Consider the following 20918-nt stretch of genomic DNA (forward strand, 5'->3'; position numbering starts at 1 on the left):
CGCCGGGCCGGGGTGGGTGGGGGGAGCGACCGCCATTGTCCGCTGCTGAGGTGAGGCGGTCGCCCAGTCCGTGGGGTTGCTGCTACTGCTGCTGCCGCTGCCGCTGCCGCTGCCGCTGCCGCTGGCCGGGAGGTCGGGAGAACGGGTGGAGAGAGCCGACGCCTACACTCGCGGCGGGCGCGACGCCAGGGCAGGTCCCTCGGCCCGCCTACGGCCTCGCGGCCGCGCTGGAACAACTGGGCGGGCCTGGGTGAGCCCTGCGCGTCGGGCCTTTGTCCTCCGGGCGGGAACCCCAGACGCACGGGCGAGCCGGGCCGAACGTCCCCGGCGAAGCAAACGCGAGCTTGTTAAGTCGCCCGCGAAGAGCGGCGGGCACTGGCCCTCAGGGGTGCGAGGCCGGTGGTTGCGAACCAGGTGAGTCCGGCCGTTCCCGGGACGGGCTGAGAGCATCGCACCCGCGGCAGGGTTGCGGAGGAAATCCGGGGCGGGAGGCCAGGAAGCAGGAGGCGAGGACCCCTCCGAGGCCGTTCCGGGGAGTCTACCTTTCCTTCCCTGGCGGGCGTTTCTCGTACGAGTCCGTTCTCATCTGACGCAGAGGCAAGTCAAAAGTGGGTTGGGAACAGCCCAGGGCTCCTTTAAACGTACAGTGACCGAGGACTTTGTCAAGTTGCAGGCAAGAGTGCAGAATACTCAGTGTGCCGACTTGGAGTTCGGGCGCAGATCCCGGTGCCCCTGGTGCCCAGTGGGCGTCCCAGCGCTTTGTGCACTCTCCCAGGAATCCGCAGAGCTCTGCCAATGGGCGTCGGGCCCTCAGAGAGGTGCGGGACTTGCATAAATAAGCCTAGAACTTAGGGAGTTGGGGATGGTCTGGGCTCCAAACCCGGCTTTCTTTTGGCCTCTGCACCAGCAGAGACAGACAGACTTGGGCCTGGTAGGTCTTCCAGGTGGATTTTTTTTTTTTAAAGATAAAATTTACGTAACATAAAATTAACCATTTAATCGTACAAGTCAGTGATTTTGTTGTGCTTTCAGAACGTTGTGCAGTCATCACCACTATATAATTCCAGAACATTTTCATAACAACCCCCAAGGAAAAAACCCCTGAACCCATTAAGCATTCATTCCCCCGTTCCTCCTTCCTTTCTGCTCTAGACAGCCACTTACATGTGAAGGTTGTACGTAGATTTTATAGTAATTTTCGTTAAATCAACAGAAAAGCTACCTTGTCCTTGTCAGTAGCTGTCTCTTGAGAACTGTTGACAAATTTCTGCTCTCTTATTCTGGAACGTGCCCATTTTTCAGCTAATTCTTGTCACCCTTCATTTCTCTTAAGAAATTCTGTTATGTTTTTGACATGTAAATTGTATTCTTATAATGCTCTGTAGGAGTCTTTTTGTTTCTGTGGATGTGTTCTCTTTATTCCCACTGGATCTTCTGTGAGGAAAGACCATTTTTTGTCTTTTTACACTTTTATCACTAGGTGGGTATTGCAGTTGCTTTCAGTAATCACCCAAATCCACTGCTCCTGGGCAAGCTCCTGGTGGATTAATCCTGCAGGATGGCAGCCATCAACCCGTGGGCTTCGTGGGGTGAGTACAAATCTTGTTTCTTCTGGGCCTCCCCAGCAATGATGTGCTGGAGAGGGGCTGAGGGCTTTTGGGATTGGGGGGGGGGGTCTCTCTGTCTTGGTATAGAATTAGAACTGAGTGAGATTTCTTTAAAAAGTTGGTTGTTTGTATTAAAGTCAGTGTAATTTTTGTGTATTTCATAGTCATCTCCTGAGAAGTCTCATTAGTTTTAAGAGATTTTCTAGTGATTTGTGTGACAGTCGTACGTACAACCAAAATTTCTCTACTACTCCCGTATTTTTTTACTATTATTATTGTTTCTTATTATATAGCAGTGTTTTATGATAGAAGAACAATGTTAAAATAGTGTCAGTGGTGTGTTTTATCTTTAAGCGAGCTTTCATGTATCTGTCATTAAAGATATCAAAGGAGTATCTTTCTACTAATATTTTTTAAAAATTAAGTAATGTTAAATTTTATCAAATACCTGTCCAGCCTATTTAAGTAGTTCTGTCCTTAATTGTTCTGTTGCTGTGTCATATCAATAAAATTCCTGAAAGTGACCCACCTGTGCATTTCTGCTATAAATCTAGCTTATGTTGGGTTTGTTTCACACGTCCTTGGTCTCTACTTATGGAATTTTGTTTTGCGCATTAGTGAGACAGTTCTCCTTTTCCATTTGTAGCCTTTAGTCACTAGGATTGGTGTCACAGTTCTTTCCTTTCCTTGTCCTAACCGGATCCTCTGATGCAGGTATCTTTACGGACCAGTCCTGGGGGATGGCGGCTGTTGACCCGTGGGCCTCCTGGGGTGAGTCAAGAACTTTTGTCCCCGGACTTCCCTGGTGGTCCAGCAGTTAAGACTCCACACTTCCATTGCTGGGGATGCGGGTTCCATCCCTGGTCGGGGAACTATGATCCGACATGCCTCATGGTGTGGCAAAAAAACAACTTGTGTCCCCATCAGCCACATTGGTTAACATGTTGTGGTCTCTCCCAGCAGTAACCTGCCATTGCCAGGGAATTAGAGCTGGGGAGGAGGGGGCCGGGGGCGTGGGGTCTGGTCCAGCTCTGTCTCTGGGCAGAGCTGGAACAGAGAGGGACCAGAACACTCCACTGGGGGGTACAGTGTGATGATATCTCCAGGACAGGATGCATGAGAATGAATGTGTGGCCACTTAGGGCTCAGGCCTAGAAAGTCTGTGAAGAGACACTTTGTCTAAGACAGTACCTCAGCAAGGGGAGATTATCCCTGTGTTTAGGCACATTCTTTAATTTCTCGGCCCCACTGCTTTCATCTATAACATGAGGAGGTAGGGTTTTTCCCTTGCCCAAAGGGGAAGGACAGGGTCAGGAGGTGGGACTCATGTGGTCACACTTCTGGGAGGGAGAACTGCCTCTGTGACTTCACTTTCCTCCCCCAGCTCTGTGTCCTCAGGACTCTACCTGGTGCGTGGAGAAGACCCCTGAGGAGAGAAGGAGGGCCCCCAGGCTTCCGACAGCCCAGGCCCAGGTGAGATGGGGCTTCTGCTTTTTTGCCCTGTTCCCTAAGGTGTTCAGGGTGTTCCCGGCCATCCCAGTCGATGTACTTCCTCAGTTTACCACAGCTAGGGTTTGGGTAAAGAAGGAATCAGCTAGAAGTTTATTGATTCCTGAGCATAGGTCGGGAGAATTCTGTTTTCCATGACTTGCAGCCTCACTGTCAACCAGCCTGTTCAGAGTCCCGGGCCCCAGCTGTGCTGTGGGCTGTTTGGTGGATAAGGGGCAACCCTCTTCTGGCTAGCATCCCCCTCCTCTTTTTCCCTCCCACCTTCCCTCATGTATTCAGTGCCTGACTCAGATTGATGATGTCTGCTGAGCTCTGTGCTTACTGGGAGGAGAAAAAGGTGAAGTGTTAGCCCCCATCCTGAGGAGCTCCCATGCCACTTTCCAGGGTGGTTCAGTCAACTGCTGAGACCTCACCATCTGCCTAGTGCTGCACATGTGGTTCAGGACACAAGCCAGAGGTGCTTAGGGAGGCCCTGAGCCCTGGAGGAGCTGAGCACAACTGATGCCTTGGGAGAGTCTGCATAGAGGCCGTGGGGCACAGAGCACCTGGGGTCCTTTTGCTGTGGAGAGGAGGCTGCCTGGGAGATAGAACACCCCTGAGCCAAGGGGTAAAGGGGACACATCAGCCGGGTGGGCATAGCCTGCTGAGCAGGAATCTGGCCTCCTGTAGCACCATGGGGACACACCACATGACCAGCATCTGGGTGAAGGCTGGCCATAATTAGATTTTAGGCCAAAGAGGCCAGGACAAACCCAGCCGCATCCTGAATGCCCGCCACCGAGCTGGGTCTCCATCCTGGTGGTAATGAGAAGCCTCAGAAGTGTTGGAAGCAGGAGGAACCAGGGTCTAGAATGTGGCTGGAAAGTTGCCTCTGGCAGGGGAGTGGAAAGAATGGGGGCTGTGGGAAGCAGGCTGGCGTATCAGGCTTCAGTCTGACCAGCACCTGGAAGCCAGATCTGAGAGGTATAAGGGGAGTCGAAGCAGGAGGACTTCGTGACTGTAAGGGCACAAGGGTGGCTCCCAAGAGAAATAGGGCAGCACAGTTCATGATGTTGGACAGGTGTCATCTCCCTCCTCCCCTCTTGCTCAGCCCCCTTACTTGAGGCAGCCACTTAAAAAAAATTTTTTAATAAAAGCTTTATTAAAATATTAATGTACCATAAAGTTCAACTTTTTAAAGTATGTAGCTCAGTGGGTTTTAGTATATTCACAGAACTCTGCAACCATCACCAGTATCTAATTCTAGAACATTTTCATCATTCCAAAAAGAAACCCTATACCCATTAGTAGTTACTCCCTGTTTCCCCAACTCTCAGCTCCTGGCAACCACTAATCTACTTTCTCTGTATTTGCGCATTATGGGCATTTCATATAAAGGGAATCATATAATATATGGCCTTTTGTGTCTGGCTTTCATGGGTCCTGTATGTCATATCGTTTATCAGTATTTTATTTCTTTTCATGACTTGGAAGTAGCTATTTTTAACTTATGTTTCAGTTTCTTAGGGTTTTTTCTAAATGAGAGATTTTTATCCTAGTTCTTCACATTTACATGTACTCTAATGATTGTCTGCTGTGAAAGACAAAAATAGTTTCATTACTATATTTAGATTTTTCATTTCTAAGTTAAAATAATGAATCAAGCAAATGTGAGATACTGTGATATAAAAATGTTAATAACATCTCTGCTTAGCATTACGCCTCCCGCCAAGTTAAAAAAAAATTAACAAAACCTCCCACGGTTTCAAGGCTGACTGGTGAAGCACGTCGTGAGTATGCTGTCCCCACGTCACAGCACTGCCGTCTCAGGTCTGAGCCACGTAATGAGGGCATCACAGCTTGGGTGACTGGTGTTCGTTGCTCTTACAACGTGCGGTCATTTGCAGACAATCGATAGTGAAGCTAGACTAGGCTGAAAGATGGGCCCTGATCAGTTGCTTGGGAACAGAAGTTAGCTGTAGTGAAGTGCTGTGAAGAAATTCTAATAACCACTGTGCTGCACTCTGCTGTCCATTTATATGAGGGTTTCTGAGAGTTATTAGAGTTAATGCCGAGAAAATAAAATGGAGAATTAAAATAACACCACCCTTTAATGTCTGAAGAGTTGTGATTTGTGAGCATGTACTCCTGGCCCCTTCCCACACCCACTTTGGATCTTTCCCTGTGGGAAACTCAAGACTTGAATGTGTGAGTTTTGTATTAAGTGAGGTCTTGGGAACACAAACAAGAGCGCCTTATCCCTCTATTGTTCCCTCCAAATTAAATATTTATTGAAATAAAGCATTCACCTGGTGAAAATATCAAATGCTGTCATCCCTTGTTATCCGAATAGTCTGATCTTACAAACATGTTGGTTAGTGAAGTTTCAGCTAGTGGGAGCCCATTATTTTGATGAATAGGGAAAATAATAATATCCCAGCCCATATAAAAACCCCAGCCAGACCCCCCCAAATATGGAAACTCTCAAACCCCCACTATAACAATCCACCAAAGATTTCTGCACAGTAAACATTCACATAAAACACGAATTAACGGAATACTCTGCCTCCGTCTTTGGTTGTTTCAAGGTTGAGCACAGTTTAGTTATATTTTCCTTCTCTGCAAAGAGCTTGCCCTAAAATATTAATAAATAATGAAATTCTGAAGATGCCAGAGAGTATATCTGGACTTCCCCAGGTTCCATGAAGGGGCCAGTTGTCAGAGAATTCAGGTAATGCAGGAGCAATCAGATGAGATCCTTAGCTGTCAGGTAAACAGCTAAGACCCAGCTCAGAACCCCCTACATCCTCTCTTAAACCCTCCTGTAGTTTAAACGTGAGGCTGGTGTGTCAGATTTCATAAAGTGCCTTAGAATGTCTAGATAAATGATAATACTTGTGTACAAAGCAACATGTCCAAAAATGTTTACAAGAATTTGGGTGAAACATCTTTGCAAGTCATCCTGGCAGATGATATTTGGAAAGTAGGAGTTCAGGTAAGGGTTACCTGTGAAATGGAAGGGCTCACTCCTACCTAGGGGGTGGGGCCCTTCTCTGTTCTGCTTCCTTGCTCCTAAGCATTAGGTAACTGAGGCTTTCGTCTCCCAGCCCCACCTCTTGTCTCCACAGCTGGTGAGACTAGGTGCCTATCTTCTGCTGTCTCTTCTGTTTCATCACCAGCCTCAGTTTTGCATTTTCTTTGTATCCCTAAGGCCTCCAGGAGTTGTGGGCCCTGACATTGGGGCATATTCTGCTAGGGGTCTTTTTTCTTCCTGATTGGCAGTCCATGGGCCCTTCCAGTTTTGATGACATCTCTCAACTCTGAAAATATTTTTTATTTAAATTTTTATTTTGACAAATTCCATAACTGCAGAAAAGTATAAAAAGTGATTAAACAGGGTCCCACTCCAAATCATCGTTAATGTTTTGCCATATTTACCTTTCGTTCTTTTTAGTCCCCAATCACATTCTTTTTGCACCCTTCCTGACAACAACCACTTAAGATACGTACATAGTTAATCCATTTTCATACTCATGTAGGTAATAAACTATATAGACATTATAAGGTAATAATCTGGTTTTTTTAACAATGCTTTTTCTACATGTAGCTTTTCTACACCTTTCAAGGTCAATTTTGAGGTATATCCATGTGGTAGATGAAGGTCAAGTACATTCCTTTTGCCACATCAGAGAAGCGCACTCTACTCATCTCTTCTGAGAATAAGCTTATAAGTCCTTCCTCCTTCCACCATTTTTCCTATTCCAAACAAAGCCCTGTGGAAGTTCTTTTAGTTTTGCTTTGAGCGCACATTTAAGTTTATCTAGGCATACCTTGGAGGCAGCACTTCGCTGAGTTTTAGGGTGTTTGTGTTTTCTGTGTGACCAGTGCTTCCACGTGGTTCTGAAAGGGCAAAGCCCCTTCTCAGTCTCCCCACTCAGAAGGTGCATATTTCCCTGCATCTTTGCTGCCACTTGACAATATTAATATCGGGTCTTTTAATTTTTGTTTACCTCAAGACCACAAAAGTTTATTGCATTATTTTAATTTGCATGTTTTTGATTGCTAGTGAGGTTGAATATCTTTAAATGAGTTATTGGCCATCTGTATTTCCTTCTTTCTCTGTGTGTCTCCCATCCCTAGATTTCTGTAGATTCTCACATTAATATGTAGGCATTTCATGCTTTCTGGATCCTGAGTCTTTGCCACATATGGATTATCTTCTCCAAATCTATAGCTTGTCTCTGTGGTGTCTTTTATCAGTGAAATGTTTTTTGGTATATTTTTGTCAAATATATCTGTCTTTGTTTATGGCTAGTGTTGGTTGTGTCTTTTTTAAAGAAGTCCTGTGTTTTTAAAAAATTCCCTCCTGTTTTCCTTTATATTATTTTTCTGAGGTTGTCTGTTAGATGGCCCCCTGACTGCTGTGTTTTTTATCTCTTCTTCATATTCTCTGAGCCTCTTGTATTATCCTGTCCTATTTTATACCGAATCTTTCCAATCTGGGAATTAGAAGTATAGGTCATTGGAAGTTGGATGTGACTGCTGCCTGGATTCTCTGTCCTCTTAGCTGCTAAGTTCAGTCTTTCCACCTGTGCAGATGTTCCTCATGTGTGCAGGGGCCCTCTGGTCTGTCTTTGTTTACCAGAGAAGAGCTGTGAGGCTGTGTCTGACAGATCTGCTTTGTGCACCTGAGCAGGTCTGGTTCCTGATTGACCTGCCTCTAGGTCTCTGTCTCTGTCTGTCTCTCTCCCTCCCTCCCCTGACAAGTCTCACTCTAATCTCCATGTGCCTCGGTGGGCCAGGATCACCAGGTCGGTTCTGCTTCCGGTTTCCTGGGTGCACAGCTGGCTGTTAGGCCACAGACCCCTCCCCTCTCCCTGTGTTGGGCTGAAGGGGTCTCAACTCCAGGGTAGTCACTCATCCAGGCAGCCTGAGAACCTCCCACACTCTTGAGTATGAGGAGGGTCCAGGGAGTTTTTCCCACAAGGCAAACTGGCTGGCAGGGATGTGGGGCAACTGGCAAAGTTGTCCTGAATATAGAGGTCCTGAGTATAGACCTTGCAGCCTGATTCTCCTGGCTTCAGTGGCATTTAAGCTCAGAGCCCAGAGCCTCTCTTGGGGTCCTGCTTCCCCTGCAGCCCCTTCTAATGTGCAGGCCTGGGGTCTCCTTTGCTCTGGTTCCTTGGTCAGCCACACTCATCTCCCCATCTTGCGGGAATGTGTAGAACACCACATGCCGACGGCCTCTTCGCTGGCCCGTTATGTCGTTTACTTTCTTGAGAAAAACTTTTGGAGGGGCTTCCCTGGTGGCGCAGCGGTTGAGAGTCCCCCTGCCAATGCAGGGGACGCGGGTTCATGCCCCGGTCTGGGAGGATCCCACATGCCACGGAGCTGCTGGGCCCGTGAGCCATGGCCGCCGAGCCTGCGCGTCCAGAGCCTGTGCTCTGCAGCAGGGGAGGCCACATCAGTGAGAGGCCCATGTACCGCAAAAAAGAAAAAAAAAAAAAAAAAACTTTTGGAGATTTAAAAACCCTACGAGTTTCCTGTTGCCGCTATAACAGATTACCACAAACTTAATGGCTTAGAACAACATGAATTTATTCTCATGTTCTGGAGTCTGAAGTCTAGAATGGGTCTACAGGGTTGTGTTCTTTCTGGAGGCTCAGGGGAGAGGCTGCTTCCTTGCTTTCACTCGCTTCTAGAGGCTACCTGCCATTTCTTGGCTCATGGCCCCTTCCTCCATCTTCAGTGTGCATCACTCCGACCTCTGCTTGCATTGTCTCCTTTTCTCTGACGCATACACTCCTACCTCTTTCACTTGTAAGGACCCTTGTGATTTCATTGAGCCCACTGGATAATCCAAGATAGTCTTCCCATCTCAACATCCTTAACGTAATCACATCTCTGTAACTATGACATCTTTTGTCATATTAAGGTAACAGTCATTAGGACATGGACGTCTTTGGCAGTGCCATTATTCAGCTGACGACAGACACCCATATTCACCAGCCTTAGCAAATGTCACCTTCCAACTTTCTGCCTTTTCATTTATTCGGACAACCTTTTAAAAAAAAAAACTAGAGTATTTTATAGCAAAGCACAGATACTGTATCATTTCACACTTCTGTGTATGTATCTGAGACATTCATACCTTTTAGAAGATAAACACAATACCTTTACACACCCAACAAAATTAACAACAGTAATTCCTTACTATTACCTAATACCAAGCCCGTATTCACTTTTCCCCACTTGTCCCCAAAATGTCTTTTGCAATTGTTATTCAAATCAGGATCCAAGCAAGGACCACATGTTGCATGTGCTTCATATACTGAAGAAACCAGGTCACCTGTCTTGGGTTGCCTGATTTTGCCTTTGTGATATCCTTGGATGAGTTCCTCTATCCAGCTGTCTCCCATAGACTGGTAGTTGAGCTAGAGGATAGGGCAGATTCAGGCTTTGTATTTTGGGCAAGAGTACCTGATAGGTGGTGCTGGGTCCTTCTTACTGTCCTGCATCAGTGGGCACAGGTTGTCTGGTTGGCCCATTTCCAGGTGATGTGATGGATTAGTGGCTGCAGGTATTGTCAGCCTGACCCCTCCATCGGACATTTCCCTTATGCCTTTCACCTGTGGTTTAGCAGTCATCGATGATCATTGCCAATGTCCACTATTTTAGTAGGGGTTGCAGAATCTCTCTAGTGATTTCATTCCTTCTGTGTCAATTAGATGTGGTGGTTTGTTCCTTTTTAAGTATGTGTATGGGGATCTGTTGGGGTCTTGGGAAGGGTGGGAGGTGAACTTGTGGCTCAGTCCACCAGCTTGACAGCTGCCACGGTGTGGGCTTGGACCTTGTTAACTATTGAACTTTGAAGCCATCTAAGTAGGTGCCACCCTTGAGATTAGGGAGCATGAGATGTGCACACCAGGAGCACCCTGGGCAGGAAGCCTGGCCTCCCAGCTGGTCTCCCAAGTGTGATCACTCTGAAAGTGCATTGAGTTTAGGTATGGTGCACACTTCGGTTTTGTGCGCTTCTCTACCCGAATGTTACATTTAAGTAAAAAAAGTTTACCCCAAAAATGTAGAAGCAGCAGCCAGTAAGGAAACTGAGGCCTGGGCATGTCTGTAAGAGGAAAATAAAAAAATTGGAATGGAGGAGTCCAAGGCTAAGGAGGGTTTCACTAAAGGAGGTTGTGAATAGCAGTTGTAAATGCTTTTTGGAGTTAGAGAATCACTGGAGCAGAAGCAGTTCTGTGTTTCAAGCCAGTCATGTGAAGGTGGAGGAGGAGCAGTTCAGACCAGCAGAGCAAAGTCTACACTGAAGACCAGCATGAGGGCTGACCCTGGTCGGGGATGACTCTCAGGACAGAAAGGAAGGCCACATGCGGGTGGAAGAGAAGTGAATAGCAGGCTGTGAGGAAGTGGAGGGATGCTTGGAGTGGAAGCGCACTGCACGTGTATCCATTCAGTGGGTGTTTGTCCTGGGGATGATTCTGCACTGACATGGAAGGGAGGACTGTAGTGCACAGACAGCCCAAGAGGGGGCCCTAGGAAGGAGCAGGGGCTGTGGGGTTTGTCGCTCACTCACCTCCCATGAAGCACAGCTCGCTCCCCAGTCCCCCTGCCACAACCTGGAAGTGCCCAGATACCTGAGGCTCACGTTGATGGCTTCAAAGGACTGTAAGGGATGCATTCATTGCAAAAATCAGACTTCCCTTTGGCTTTCTAGTGGGTATTCTTGGTTCTCTTTTTCCTAAAAACATCAGTTTGAACTTTTTCAAAATCAAAGTGCTTTGACAGCAACTGTAAGTGATTCTCTTTGGCTTGGGCTGCTCTGCTTAATCCTGTCTCACCCCTACCTCCAGTCCTTGGGTCGGAGACAATCTGGGAGTGGAAGTGTCTCTGCTGTGGCCAACAAGGCGGTCACCCTTCCAGGTCCTAGATCTACACGTGGAGCAGACTTAAGCCCCAGGTTCTCTGGTCTGTGACCAGGGCTCAGAGTCTGCATCCACCCTGGTCCTGGTCTCGGTCTTATTAAGTGTCTGCAGTTCCAGAGAAGCAGGAGGAATTGCCCAGATGGGAGTCCTGTCCATACCAGCCAGTGTTAACTAGAATTGGGCAAGATCTTAGGAGAGACCTGCTCATCTCTATTGTGGTTATTATGGGCCCAGATATCTAACTCCCTAAGAGTACATCCCAAATGCAGGGCCCTGGGTGGCTCCCAGTGAGACCTGACCCACGTCAGTGAGAATACCGAACGCATCCAGGACAATTCCTCTATGTACTATCTCCTCTCCAGGGCTGTCAGCCTCACTCCATCCCCAGAAAACACTGGAGTGGGGGTAGCTCCGGGCTGAGGAGGAACATGTGTGCTCTTTTAGGAACCAGTGACCTTCAAGGATGTGGCTGTGGACTTCACCCAAGAGGAATGGGGGCGGCTGGACCCTGTTCAGAGGACCCTGTACCGTGATGTGATGCTGGAGACCTATGGGCATCTGCTCTCTGTGGGTAAGGCGGGGACTGCCCAAGTAAACGATGCTGTCCCCCTTGCAATCCCCTGTGCTACTCTCTGTTTACAAGCTTACGAGGCCTCAGAAGGGCTGAGATGATCTTGAGCCCTGAGGTTCAAGGATGAAATCCCTATTGCTCATAAAGCATGAAGTGAAGTCATTCATGAGAAATAGACAAGGGAGGGTTACATGGCTCTACAAGTCTGTGTTTTTCCTCCACATGTAGGGAATAAGATCGCCAAGCCTGAGGTCATCTCCCTGTTGGAGCAAGGAGAAGAACCGTGGTCGGTGGAGCAGGCATATCCTCCTCAAGGCACTTGTCCAGGTGAGAGCAGACCCCAGGTGGGAGCGAGGAACCTTCCTCGAAGCCATCCTTGTTTGGGAAGTGGGCTGAGGCCGTGAGGAGTTCACTTCCTCAGAGACGGTCACAGTTCCTTCCAAGGAGCTTTATCCCTTTATCCCTTGACTTTTTTCTGCTGTTGATTCAGAGCAAAGATGCCCACCTTTTTAACACAGTAACAGTTTTTGTATGCTACAGTTTCCCTCCTCACCTCTCATGTTCTTTGCTTTGTCCCTTTGTCTAAGAAGACTTCTCATTCATTTACCTGCTTTTTAATGTTTTATTGCCAAACTTGTGGCCTGTAGTCACTAACTCTTCTTACAAAAAAACAACAAAAAATGTTTTTTTAATATAGATAATGTATTTACATGATTCAAAAAACTCAAAGCTATATAAAATGTGTAAGCTGAAAAAAATCTCATTTATACTCTCTCCTCTTATCCACATTATTATTATTCTCCAGAGAGACACACAGATAGACACACAGAGGCACACACAGGTAACCACTTTCCTTTTACTATAAATTTTGGGGTTATTTTATTAGTGGTTGCCCTGGGAATTATAATTAACATCTTAATTTATAACAATTTAGTTTGGGTTACTATCAGTTTAATTTTGATAGTATACAAAAACTTTGCTTCTGTATAGCTCTGTCCTCCCTCTTTTGTGCTATTATTGTCACAAATTACATCTGTACATTGTGTTTCAACATAGATTCATAACAGATTTTTAATTTATTTATAATTATTGCTTTATGTAGTTGTCTTTTAAATCAGATAGGAGACAAACAAAAAATGCATTTGTATCATCTTCTTGTATTTACCTATGTAGTTACCTTTACTGGTAGTCAGTATTTCGAGTTAGTGTCTTTTCATTTCAGCCTAAAGAACTCCTTTTAGCATTTCTTGTAGGGCAGGTTTACTAGCAGCAAACTCTTAGCTTTTTTTATCGGAGAATGTCTTGATTTCTCCACTTTTGAATGATAGTTTTGCCAGGTATAGAATTCATGGTTGACATATTTCTTTTTCTCTCTGGCCTCCGTGGTTTCTGATGAGAAATAAGCTGTTTATCTTGTTGAGGATCCCGTGTATATGATGACTTGCTTCTCTCTTGTTGCTTTCAGGATTCTCTCTTTGGCTTTGGCTTTTGAAAGTTTAATTACAGTGTGTATGCATGGGCCTTCTAGATTCCCAGGAATATGTTAGGACTTTTCAAATCTATGGACATCTCACTCCTCAGGTTTTCCTTTCATTTTCTGCTTTGTGTATTGTGTACCCCGTCTGTTTTCCATCACCTCAGACAGTAACGCTTTAAAACATTGCCATTAAACGTTTGACAAATACCTACTTCCTAGAAGTTTTTAGCGCTGTGCAAGTTCCCACAAGCCTTTCAAGTGGGGTCTTCCTGGGAACCACCAAACAGGTCAGATAATGACTGTTGTTTGGGAATGAGGCTTTGAAAAAGCTCTAGCTTTGTTCTGTTCCTTCTATCACCAGAAATGTGAGCTGTTATTTTCCAAGGCTACTGCTGAGTTGAGGAGTCAGATGGGATTAGGGTAAGTTAAAATGCCACAAAACTCACCGTTATTATTGAAACTCAGTTTTCCTTGAATAAACTCTCCCTGGGTTGCTGCAAGTCTTTGGTTAATTTAGAGAATTCAGAAGAAACTTATTCTGTCAGGTTTTGCCAGTTTTATGGTTGCTTTTATGGAGTGGTGAAATTTCACTGATGTCTTACCGAGGTTAATTGCTTGCAATAATTTCTATTGTTTGTTTCCTGAGTTTTTTAATGCAATTATAAGAATATAGGCATATGTAGTTACTTTTCACCTTTCCAAAGGTAGAATACAATACACATCATTCTGTATCTTGTTGTTTTTAATTTAACGATATACCATGGCCCCCTCTTGAGTCCTGAAGTTGTACATCTTCCCATCTAACGAAGTGAACTTTTGTGGAGTCTTAACCAGCTGCCCCCTATCTGGATCTGAAACCTTCCACCAAGGAGTCATGAATTCCAGAAGCTTTAATGGTCAGTGCTGACCATTCTAAGTAACTGTCCTGAGCCCTGTGGTTCCACCACCTCCATCCTTACACTTCTGCCTTCTTGGAAATCATCTCAACTGTCTCCTTGATCTTGGTAGAACCAGGAATCTCAGCTCTCCCTTCTAGATTGTTTCCCCGTCTTCCTGATCTATATCCCTGATGCCAACCTTCTGTGAGTCTGCTAAGCTGGAAATGGGGAAGTCATCCTGACTGCCTGCTCTTTCCTCTCTAAGAAGTAATCTCTTGTCTGACTTCTGAGATTTTCTTCCTCTGAAATGTCAGCTGTGTCATTCAGCTTCCACCAACATCACCCTCAGGTAGGCACCCTCATAAAATTCCAGCTCAAGTTGGTGAGTGAATTATTATTTGTTATTAGCCCCCTCAGATGTTGTTTCTAGATTTATATCCCTGAAATCTTCCATTATGAGGTCTCTGCCAGTAAACCTACAGTGACTTGAGTTGCCTTTTAAATAACTCTGACCAGATTTCAAGACCTTCCAATTTTTTCTATTATTTTGCTCATTTCCTGACTAGTTCCTGCAGTTTACTCAGCTGGCATCCTTAAGGCCCTCCTTACATTTCAGTCACATCACGCATGCCTTTGCTCATGCCATACCAGCAGTCTGTCTGTATTTGAGCCATGCCCGAAGACTGAGTTCATGTTATTTCTCTTGTGTGAAACCTTCCTTGATTGCTTCTGTCGTGGTCTCCTTTTCTGACCTCCCATCCGCTTAGCATCTACAACCCCACAAACTCTCAGTGATGTAATGTGTGTATTCATAACTGTTTAGATCGTCACCTCATCACATAGATTATAATTTACAGGTGGAAGAGACACTCAGGCCATAAGTACTGAGTATGAAGCTGGACGGACATTATTTATCTAATCAGTGACTTGGTCAGCTACCATTTTTTAAAGTTTCTACTGGAAAAATTCAAAAGTTGTTTGAAGATCATTCCCTAACTACTAGAAGCTAAGCTTAAAATTGATAGTAAGTGCCATTTCTTGAGCAGAGTAGGATCTCTCCTGTTGTAATGGACTTGGGTAATAAAAGAGGGAAAATGGTGTATAGTGAAGAAGAAGAAAAACCTGGAGAAAGAGGACAAGGGTCTAGGCCCTGTTGGGTACCTGCAGCATTAGACCCTGTGGTATGCTGAATAATGAATGATACCCACCCCTGCAAAATGTCCACATCTGAAACTTGTGAATATGGTGCCTTATATGGCAAAAGAGACTTTTTCAGATGTGAATTAAACTAGGGATCTTGAGATAGATTATCTTGGATTGTCTGGATGGGCCCATGTTATTGTGAGGTCATTCTAAGAGTGAGGCAGGAGTGTCAGAGACACAGAGATGTGACTGACAGAAGCAAAGGTTGGAATGATAAACTTTGAAGATGGAGGGGGGAGCTACAAGCCAAAGAATGCAGGCAGCTTTTAAAGATGGCAAAGGCAAGGATGTGGATTTTCCCCTAGAGCTTCTGAAGGAAAGTTATCTTGATTTTAGCCCAGTGAAAGCCATTTAGAACTTCTGACTTTCAGACTGTGAGACAGTGAGTTTGTTATTTTAAGCCACAACATGTGTGGTAATTTGTTACAGCAGCAATAGGAAACTAATACAGACCCCTGTTGTTGGAGGACTGATACCTCAGCAGTGATGATAGGTAGCTTCCACATATTGAATTTGCCAGACATTTTGCTGGATTCACAATCTCATTTAATCTTCAGAAAAGTCACGTAAGGATAGTGGCAGACCCAGTACTTAAATACAGATTATCAGACTATAACTCCTGTATCTGCTTCATTGCAGTGTGCTGTCTTTCCAGTCTATCTCTTTTGTCATTATTCTACACATGTTAGAAGAACTTTAGGAGTATCCTGAAACCACGTGATTTTTGCCGTTCAGGAGGATGATTTTGTGTTATTGACTGAACTCTGTGAGATAGGAAATAATGTGATAGCTTGAAGCCTTTGTTGGTGATACTTTCTCTTAACCCCATCCCCTTCTTTTTTTGGCAGGTGTCAAAGTAGGGGAACAGTAAGGACATTATAACATAGAAATGAATTAGCACACTTTAATAATTTAAACATTAGTTTCTGAGGGGCTGGTTGTTCATCTGTCTTTTGTTAAGCCAGTTATTATTTTTTCACCTTAATAGTATTAAATGCATCTGGATCCTCCAGACAACCCCCAGGTTCAGTGATTCATTAGAAGGACTCCCTGGACTCAAAAGGCATTATATTCAGGGTAATGGTTTATTACAGTGCAAGGACACAAAGCAACATCAGCAGAGGGTAAAGGTGCATGGAGCGAGGTCTGGAGGAAACCAAATGCAAGCTTTCAGTAGTTCTTTCCCAGTGGAGTTGCAAAGAACACACTTAATTCCTTCAGCAATGAGTTGTGTGAAGTGTCATCTACTAGGGAAGCTTGCCCAAGCCTGTGAGTCCAGGGTGTTTATTGGGGGTTGGTCATTTAGACACACATGACTGACTGAGTAATCATGGAAGCTCCAGAACCCCAGAAGGAAGCAGGTGTTCACCATAAATGACATTGTTTGTACAAACTGTCTAGAGAAGTTGGTACAGTATACTTCAAGGGTTCAAGCATGCAGAACACTCTTATGAGTTAGAACATTCCAGGATCTCAGTCCTTAGGAGTTGGCCGAGGGCCAGTCATGAAACAGGCCTTCTTGGGAATGTGCAAAGTGTGACCAACTCAAGTGTGTAGAGTTAACTCTTTCCTGCACACATGTAATAACTGGTCCTCCTTTTCATGGGAAGATACTCCTAAATGGGTTTTATTCATATTCAGTGCACACTTTGTATTCTGGTTAACTACTTTTGTTCACTTTTTACTATTCTTCTCTTTCCTATTACAATCTTCCTCTGGGTTACAAGTCTATTTGGAAACAAGTTCATGCTTACCTTTTCAATAATATGGACAGTAAATCTTACCTTTTCCACTCTACTCTTAGAAGTTCTTTCCCTATGCTCTCATGGATATTTTCTGTTTATTTCAGAATGGGTGAGAAATCTTGAAAGCAAAGCGTTGATCCCAACACAGAGCATTCTTGAGGAGGAACAGTCCCATAGCATGAAGTTGGAGAGATACATATGGGATGATCCTTGGTTCTCCAGGTTAGAAGTTTTGGGATGTAAAGACCAATTAGAAATGTATCACATGAACCAGAGTACAGCTATGAGGCAAATGGTCTTCATGCAAAAGCAAGTACTGTCTCAAAGAGGCGCTGAGTTCTGTGAACTTGGGGCAGGGTGTAGCCAGAGACTAAGCATTGTTCCATCTCAGAAAGTTTCTCAAATAGAACATTTCTATAAGCCTGATACAAATGCTGAAAGTTGGAGATGTAACTCAGCCATAATGTATGCAGATAAGATTACCTGTGAAAATAATGAGTATGACAAAGCCTTCTACCACTCCATGCAACCTGTTCACCCTGCAAGGGTGCAAACTGGAGATAATCTTTTCAAATGTACTGATGCTGTTAAATCTTTCAATCATATACTGCATTTTGGTGATCATATGGGAATGCATACAGGAGAAAAACTATATGAATATAAGGAATGCCATCAAATCTTTAACCAGAGCCCATCATTTAGTGAACATCCAGGACTTCATATTGGAGGAAACCAGTATGATTACAAAGAATATGAGAATATCTTTTACTTTTCATCCTTTATGGAACATCAAAAAATTGGTACTGTAGAGAAAGCATATAAATACAATGAATGGGAGAAAGTCTTTGGGTATGACTCATTCCTTACACAGCATACAAGCACTTACACTGCAGAGAAACCCTACGAATATAATGAATGTGGGACGTCTTTTATCTGGAGCTCTTACCTTATCCAACATAAGAAAACTCATACTGGAGAGAAACCCTATGAATGTGATAAATGTGGAAAAGTTTTTAGGAATCGTTCAGCCCTTACTAAACATGAACGGACTCACACTGGAATCAAACCCTATGAATGTAATAAATGTGGAAAAGCCTTCAGCTGGAATTCTCATCTTATTGTACACAAGAGAATTCATACGGGAGAGAAACCTTATGTATGTAATGAATGTGGGAAGTCTTTCAACTGGAACTCCCATCTTATTGGACATCAGAGAACTCATACTGGAGAGAAACCTTTTGAATGTACTGAATGTGGGAAATCTTTCAGCTGGAGCTCCCATCTTATTGCCCACATGAGAATGCATACTGGAGAGAAGCCCTTTAAATGTGATGAATGTGAAAAAGCTTTTAGGGATTACTCAGCCCTTAGTAAACATGAAAGAACTCACTCTGGAGCAAAACCATATAAATGTACTGAATGTGGAAAATCCTTCAGCTGGAGCTCCCACCTTATTGCCCATCAGAGAACTCACACAGGAGAGAAACCCTATAACTGTCAGGAATGTGGCAAAGCATTCAGAGAACGTTCAGCCCTCACTAAACATGAAATAATTCATTCTGGAATTAAGCCCTATGAATGTAATAAATGTGGAAAATCATGCAGCCAGATGGCTCACCTTGTTAGACATCAAAGGACTCATACTGGAGAGAAGCCCTATGAGTGCAATAAATGTGGAAAATCCTTCAGCCAGAGTTGCCACCTTGTTGCCCATCGGAGAATCCACACTGGTGAGAAACCCTACAAATGTAATCAATGTGAAAGATCCTTTAACTGTAGCTCTCATCTTATTGCACACAGGAGAACTCATACTGGAGAGAAACCATATAGATGTAATGAATGTGGGAAAGCATTTAATGAGAGTTCTTCCCTTATTGTACATCTGAGAAACCATACTGGAGAAAAACCCTACAAATGTAATCACTGTGAGAAAGCTTTCTGTAAGAATTCTTCTCTTATTATTCATCAGAGAATGCATAGTGGAGAGAAACGTTTTATATGCACTGACTGTGGAAAAGCCTTTAGTGGTCACTCAGCCCTACTTCAACACCAGAGAAATCATAGTGAAGAGAAACTCTGTGAATTGAATTGATGAGAGATTTTTCTTTTATTGTACATTTGATAACACATTGAAAAAAAACCTATAAGTATAATCAAGAGGGGAAATTTTTAATACTAGTTCAGTAAGACTTCTCCCCTTATTAATCAGTAGAAATTATCATCGTAGAAGAAACCTGTGAATGAAAAGAATAGGCAAAAGCCTTCCACAGTTGTGTAGCCTTTATTTAACATCAAATAATTACAGTGAAGAGGACACCAGGAATCCTACTTGAGCAACATGAACGTAGGGAATGAGACATCTTTTTGTAAGAGATCTCAACTATTTGTGGATCAGAGTGCATTGTTAAGGGAAAAACTTTATCCTAGGAAAAGTGTTTCAACTAGAAATCCGCTGTTTTGCATCAAGCTGGAATATTGGATGGAAGCTTTACAATAACATTTTGTGTATCATTATGGAAACACAGATTGTGCTATTATAAGGGGAGGGTCTGGGTGCCCTTTAAGGAATAGAATATGGAATACTAAACCTGAATTTAAGGGAAAAAAAAGTGTTGAATGGGATATCTACTGTTGATTGAGATTAACCTTAGAAAAGATTAGTAAATGAGATTACTAATGATGGAAAGGTATTGCCCATAAGTATGAGACTGATGTTGTTGGAACAAAAGGTGATACTTAATAACCCAGTGTGTCAGTGACCATGGTTTACTCATTACTGCATTGTTGGACAATTAGTTTGTAATCTGTTTTAGGCAGTCACTGTAAGTTATAATTATGGATACTGAGTCAATATACATAACAAAAAAAGGAATAAAAAGGACACAAAATTGTATATACATATCTACTATAACATCTAAAAAGTGTATATGCATAACGACTGGAAAGACCCATGGATAAATTAACCCAGTTAAGGTTTTTTTTTAAGTTTTACAAACACATACAGCACTTATCACGTGCTAAACTTTGTTTTAAATACTTTTCAAATATTAACTTGTTCAGTCCCCTTAATTCTATGAGATAGGTACTATTATCCCAGTTTTACAAAGGGAGAAACTGAGGCAGAAATCATCAGAAACCTACCTAAGGACACACAGCTAGTTAGGAATAGAAAGATTGTTTGGCTCCAGAGATTGTTTTAACCACTGTGTTGCACTGCCTCTGCAGTGATTTTTTTTCCCCTAATGTTTTTTTTTTTAAATTTTGTCCAGTGTTCTTATAGTAGATATTTGATAATAAAAATCAAATTCCTAAACAATGAGAAGTAAAGTTACCTGGCTTTCTACCCTGTGGGATTTCGGGTACCATGAGAGCAAACCTCCCTTTGGAATACGAAGTCTGGATTGGACATTCAGAATCAGTGCATTTTCTGGGCCCTGGGTTCCCTAGAATTTCACCACCTATGACCCTGAAGATTACAGCAGAGCAGGGGCTGGAGGACTCACTGGAGGTTTGGGCAAGTCAGAGGAAATGCCCCTTGATGGGTTTAGAATGCCCTTCATGAGGCAGAGGGCAAGAGACACGTCTGCACATGAGAGCACCATTTCTCAAGGTCTCCGTAGAATTCAATGTTTATATTTTCTTTATCTTCTCCAGATGAAGAGATTACTTGATAGTAAGGAAGATTCAGAAGGAAAGGGAGCTAATCAGTCATAAAATGAGGAAGTTTCTCTGAGTGCTCAGAGTGGAAAGGGGGCAAGATGACTAGGAGGACTTGGGTGGCATTTCTTCGGTTCACAAATATTTCCTGTATTTCCCTAAGGTAGGGCTATAATTAGGGGCCAGCAGTCCTTCCTGGATGGGTTTCAAGGGCATTGGTTAGAAATCCAGGGTACAGAAGGTTCATCTAGTTCTCGAGGGGTCCGTGACTCTCCAGTGGTTGAGAAAAAGTGGCCTGCTGGTATGGTGGGACTCTGTGCTCACTGTCAAACTCCTGTAGCTGGCGCTTCCATAG

At 43.9% G+C, this 20918-nt stretch overlaps 1 protein-coding gene across 2 annotated transcripts; it reads left to right on the forward strand.

Annotated features, from left to right (window-relative positions):
- Positions 1–15: 15 nt before the first annotated feature.
- Positions 16–20222, forward strand: ZNF606 (zinc finger protein 606). Of its 2 annotated transcripts, XM_060130694.1 has the most exons (8): positions 16–414; positions 668–818; positions 1481–1589; positions 2322–2378; positions 2992–3080; positions 11477–11603; positions 11832–11930; positions 17011–20222. In XM_060130694.1, the coding sequence occupies exons 3-8, from the start codon at positions 1559–1561 to the stop codon at positions 18996–18998; spliced, it is 2391 nt and encodes a 796-aa protein (XP_059986677.1). In that variant the 5' UTR covers positions 16–414; positions 668–818; positions 1481–1558; the 3' UTR covers positions 18999–20222. The 2 variants fall into 2 exon arrangements, with proteins under 2 accessions (XP_059986677.1, XP_059986676.1); XM_060130693.1 differs by lacking the exon at positions 668–818.
- Positions 20223–20918: the final 696 nt, after the last annotated feature.

This window comes from Lagenorhynchus albirostris, chromosome 19, assembly GCF_949774975.1.
Source record: "Lagenorhynchus albirostris chromosome 19, mLagAlb1.1, whole genome shotgun sequence".
NCBI classification, from domain to species: Eukaryota; Metazoa; Chordata; class Mammalia; order Artiodactyla; family Delphinidae; genus Lagenorhynchus; species Lagenorhynchus albirostris.

Coding starts and splice junctions, on each gene's coding strand:
- ZNF606 (XM_060130694.1), top strand. CDS start 1,559: ATGGCAGCCATCAACCCGTGGGCTTCGTGGG. Junction 1,590..2,321: donor CAACCCGTGGGCTTCGTGGG/GTGAGTACAAAT, acceptor CCTCTGATGCAG/GTATCTTTACGGACCAGTCC. Junction 11,931..17,010: donor TCCTCAAGGCACTTGTCCAG/GTGAGAGCAGAC, acceptor TGTTTATTTCAG/AATGGGTGAGAAATCTTGAA.